Source organism: Rhododendron vialii, chromosome 8a, assembly GCF_030253575.1.
Source record: "Rhododendron vialii isolate Sample 1 chromosome 8a, ASM3025357v1".
In the NCBI taxonomy this organism is placed as follows: domain Eukaryota; kingdom Viridiplantae; phylum Streptophyta; class Magnoliopsida; order Ericales; family Ericaceae; genus Rhododendron; species Rhododendron vialii.
The window spans coordinates 1,100,435-1,105,110 of record NC_080564.1 but is presented as its reverse complement, the minus strand read 5'-3'; the positions used below and the strand labels follow the sequence as shown (position 1 = coordinate 1,105,110).

Genomic DNA, 4,676 nt, shown 5'->3' with positions numbered 1-4,676 from the left:
AGAATTAGCCTCTACGAATTTGTTGTGGTGCATATAAGTAGTAATAAATATATCAAAGTAATAATAAATATATCAAAGGATGGATCGCACATGGCGCAAGTGTATCCTTGAGTAACAGTGTTAAGTTTCAGTTGTCCATAACGGGTTGCTATTGTTGCCATGTCTGTGGCAGGCCAAATTGCAAATATTGGACAAACTCATTCAGAATGTGCAGCCCGTATTTCCCTTCGAAGAAAGAATAGGAGTGGTATTTAATAGTCAGCTGGGCCTAAAATCCAACCCATGTAAGATAAAACTGGGCTAGCGTTGGTTTCTTTTAGCCCCCTCCCCTTGCATTATGACCTTAGCCCAAATCAGCCTCAAACTGTCTAATTTTTTTTAAAATTTATTTTCATGTTTAATAAATTGTTTATCAAAAATATTTAGAGTTTCTCATTATCCTGAATGAGACATACTGAAAGAATTAAAATATGAACCTTATTTTTGTCTAATTGTTGTAAAACTCCTACTTTATAAATTACTATTAAGAATCGCAAAGATGAATACATAAATCCAAGGAAAACAAAAATTGAAAAACAATAAAAGTGAGTCAATTTTAAAAAGCTAATGAAAAAAAGTTGATGTTTACTCTGGATTATTTTGTTGGGACTAACTTTTCCCCGAGAGTTCGGAAAGGTAGACCATTCACTGCCCACTCAACCAGTAAAATTCGTTTATTTTGGCTAAATAATTCATTTAGGGTTTTTTTTTTTTTGTCTTTATTCATTTATTTTTTTGCATTTGTTAGTTTTCATCAATTTTTTTAGATTATTATTTCGTCATAACGAGAAGAATTTAAAAAGTAAAAAATTAAAATCGAAAGTCAAATTTTTATGAATAAAAACAAAAATAAGTCAATAAAAAAAAGTTTACAAAATAGGCCTAGAGTTTTGGTGGGGTCAGTGAAAGCTCCACCGTTGATGTCACAGCTCCTGTGGCCGACCGATCACAAAACCCAAGAGCACGTCCAGTTTACATGCCCGTCATCATCACCTTTTTTTGTTTTTTTGGTAATGGTAAATTGGTACTCCAATATACGGAGTATAAGGTATCCCGAATCAGATCGCGTGCAGACTCTTTCCTATAGCCTCTTTTTATAGCCTTTTTACATGATTATATGTGGTGGTGAGGTGATTTCAAAAATTACTAGCAAGAAAAATCGAACATAAAATCTTAAATAAGAGCAAACTCATAAATCTCAAGTTTAGCGGTAAGAAAAGTGAATCCACAGGAAACTTGCTTTCCTTGATTTGTATCATTGATAGGTGGGGCAAATATACACATTAAAAAAAAGTTTTGAAGATAAAAAAATTTTCCCACCGTAAAATTAGGGTTTTTTAAAATTGTAAGGGAGGTGACAACCCTTACAAGCCCTTATACAATCTTCCCTCTGGCAGACAGATCCGGAGGTGTTGTAGTTTATCTACTTTCGGATCTGGTTGTCTATTTTGGCAATGGATGGCTCAAATTGGGATCCAAACAATCAATTGCTCGGTTTAGTAGGAGCTCGAATTAAATTCGAGCCGTCTATACCGAGATGAACGGTCGGATCAGCCGCACTATATGGTGTAGTGCGGCAACCGCACTACAGCCCTTCCCAATTCCTGGCAGGCTCCATCCTTGCTAGCATGCCTTTGTATAATCTACAAACACTTGATGACAAAGAAACATAAACTAATAAGGAAACATGTATAATAAAAAAACCAAAACTAATTAGGGAACATGAATAGTAATTGCCAGCCTAACTAGAAAAAATGAATGCTAGGAGTATAATTCTCAAGACAAAATACGAAGTATAATAATCTGAATTATCGGGCAAAACCCTTGGGCTTGTCATCACTTTTTTTTTAGTGTCATCTAAAACAACAAAACCCAAAAAACAAAATGACGAAATAATTTAGTATTTTTTTTTAGGAAGAAGGTGATTGCTGACATGGGCTTCTGGAAGCCAGTCCATTCCATCAACGGCTCAGATTCGCTCACAGCCTCCTTAAGTCTGTTTTTTCTTCCCTCCCCACTTTCCATTTTCACTCCCCACTCTCCACTCTCTCTCTCTCTCTCTCTCTCTCTCTCTCGGATATATGATGCTAGGAAAACGCCAGAGGGGTCCTATCAGGAGAACTGCAAGCATGAAAGGGATCAACGTGGATCTGAACGACGCCGTGGAAGTTTCAGAACCGTCCGATTATCCTCATCAAAACCTGGTGATCAATGGTCAGGCGGTTCGGTCACCGTACGATGGAAGCGGGAGCATGGTGTTGGGTGGTGGGCCCAGTGGGTTCGACCACCGTGTGATGGCGATGGTGTCTCCCAGGTACAACAACAACAACAAAAGGAGTGCTGCAGGCGGCGGGGGCGGTGCAGTTGTAGAGACGGCTCACTTTTTGAAGACGTGTGGTCTCTGCAACCGTCGGTTGACAGCTGGCCGTGATATCTACATGTATAGGTATTCCTCTCATCCATTGTTAAAACTCTCGCGATATTGTTATACCCCGATATACAAAACTGATGTTATGAGACGGGAAAACTCCATGCTTATCGGTCGATTCTATCGCCTTGCAACATATGGTTCTGATTCACGCACTGGTTTACGACTGCCACGACCATTTATGCGGCTTATGTCCAATTTAATTAGGTGCTTCAAAATTTTTGAAAATTGCCCAAGGCGTGTTCCTTTGGAGGATTCAAAGTCTCTCCTTATGGTTTTTAAGAAATTTTCTATATATATCTTTTCATTTATTATTCTTAAAAACCTCTCTCAAAATCCAAATCAAACAAGATCCCGATGTTTTCGATGCCTTTATTTCCTTGATCAACACGGCTACCTTGCCTAAGTATCGTTATTTGAAACCTAGGTGGATGATTGATTTCTTTGGTTTTATTTTGTTTGAGTTGAATAGGTTTTCGTATTTTGTTCACCGAAGATAGGAATTAGGAAGTATAGGAACGTAGAGAAATTCAAGGTTCCCTTATAGTATGGTTTTAATGTAGGAAATTGATATTCGCACCCATTTTATTTATGAAGTTAAGTTACTAATAACTTCACGATAAAATCGAAGCGCCTTCAATAAAAAATAAAGCGCGAAAATCAGTAGTATTCGTTTTTCCTTTCCTTTCTGATGACATGGTGAGCTCATAAAGCAACTTTGGATTTTATGTTCTCAACAAAATTAAGTTCAACTCAACTCAACGCAATAAAAAAATGGAGTTCAACAACTTTAAGATGGTAAAAGATCTATAAGATGACACGAGTGGTGATCGTCTTCCACTAGAAAGATATGGAGTATATATATTTTTTTTAAAAGCGTAGAAGAAGTCCGTTTTACCCCCAAGAAATTGGTCTGGTTTGATTTTCACTATTAATAAAAAAAAATTGTGATTCGGTAGAGGTTTGAAAAGTCAACAAAATTGTGAATCGGTAGAGGTTTGCCTTGTCGTTGACTTTTCAAGAGGTAGAATACCCTGAAACATTGAGCGCCAATTATTAGTTTCCAAGTGAGGAGGAAAGATAAAAGAATTCAAAGTTGGAACAGGGCATTGGAGAAAGGGAAAGCCACGATATTAATTAGTAGAAGCCACTATCTCCATTATTTGTGTTATACAGCTTTCATAAAATATCCTAGTTCTGCAGAACACATACTGACACAGTAATATATATTTAAATATGTGCGTGGATATTCACATTCTATAACATTATTTCTTAAATAATTAAATACTTACTTCTGTCAAAAAATACAAGCATATTTATGTTTTATTTTTGCAGGGGAGATACTGCATTTTGTAGTCAAGAGTGCAGGGAGCAACAAATGAAACATGATGAGAGGAAAGAGAAGTACTCATTGGCAGCTTCTAAGAAAGATGGAAATCATCGCCACCACTCGCCTCCGAACACCGCCACTGCCACCGCAACCTCTGACGTTGGATTATATATTAGCTAGTACTAATGCATGTTCTTACTTTCTCTAGCTAATTACTTACCCAGCGGTGCTATCTCCGCTGCTCTGTTTCACCGCTCCTTCTAATACAGCGCTAAATCTCACCGTTTGTCTCATCAATCAATGCTTCGGATTTTAAAACCTTTTCAAATCCGGACTGTCCAAAATAGTTTTAAATGGTAAGATTGAGAGCAGTGGGGTAGCTTTTTGTTACTTGTACTCCAATATTTTGGAGATATATACTTATGCGGCTTGTTAACTCACCAATTTAATTGTGGTGAATATGGTTGTAGTAATTGCTTGCGGTTATCCCTAATCTGTAATTAGTAGTAGGATATTTGCTATGTAGTTTTCTTGCAACTTCACAGTCTCATCTCATTTATAGTAATTAGAATCGCTTTTCACTTTCTTTATTTAAGTGCGCTATTTCTTTTTTATTGTCTTTACCCAAATTCTTCGAATACAGCTAGCTGCCTGATCACGACCAAAAAAAAAAAACTTCCTTAATTAGTTAATTTAGAGTGTGCTTCCCTAATTAAAAATAAATACTTATTTTTTGAATTAAAAGTGATGTATTATGAGAGAATAACATGTTTTGTAAAACAGAAAATAAGTACTTTAAGAATAAGAACCTTAGCAGAAAAAGTATTAATTAATAGATTAAATAATAGTACTATATTTTTTGGTGTATTTCCAAGTGGG

At 36.3% G+C, this 4,676-nt stretch overlaps 1 protein-coding gene across 1 annotated transcript; it reads left to right on the top strand.

Moving 5' to 3' along the window:
- The first annotated feature begins 2,051 nt into the window (after positions 1-2,051).
- On the top strand, positions 2,052-4,392 carry LOC131298196 (FCS-Like Zinc finger 6-like). Its single transcript, XM_058323541.1, has 2 exons — positions 2,052-2,485; positions 3,803-4,392. Exons 1-2 carry the CDS (start codon positions 2,121-2,123, stop codon positions 3,975-3,977), a joined length of 540 nt encoding a protein of 179 aa, XP_058179524.1. The 5' UTR covers positions 2,052-2,120; the 3' UTR covers positions 3,978-4,392.
- Positions 4,393-4,676: the final 284 nt, after the last annotated feature.

What these genes read in the sequence shown, in the direction of transcription:
- LOC131298196 (XM_058323541.1), top strand. Translation starts at nt 2,121, where the DNA reads ATGATGCTAGGAAAACGCCAGAGGGGTCCTATCAGGAGAACTGCAAGC. An exon ending in CGTGATATCTACATGTATAG is followed by an intron (nt 2,486 to 3,802) that starts GTATTCCTCTCA and finishes TTATTTTTGCAG; the next exon opens with GGGAGATACTGCATTTTGTA.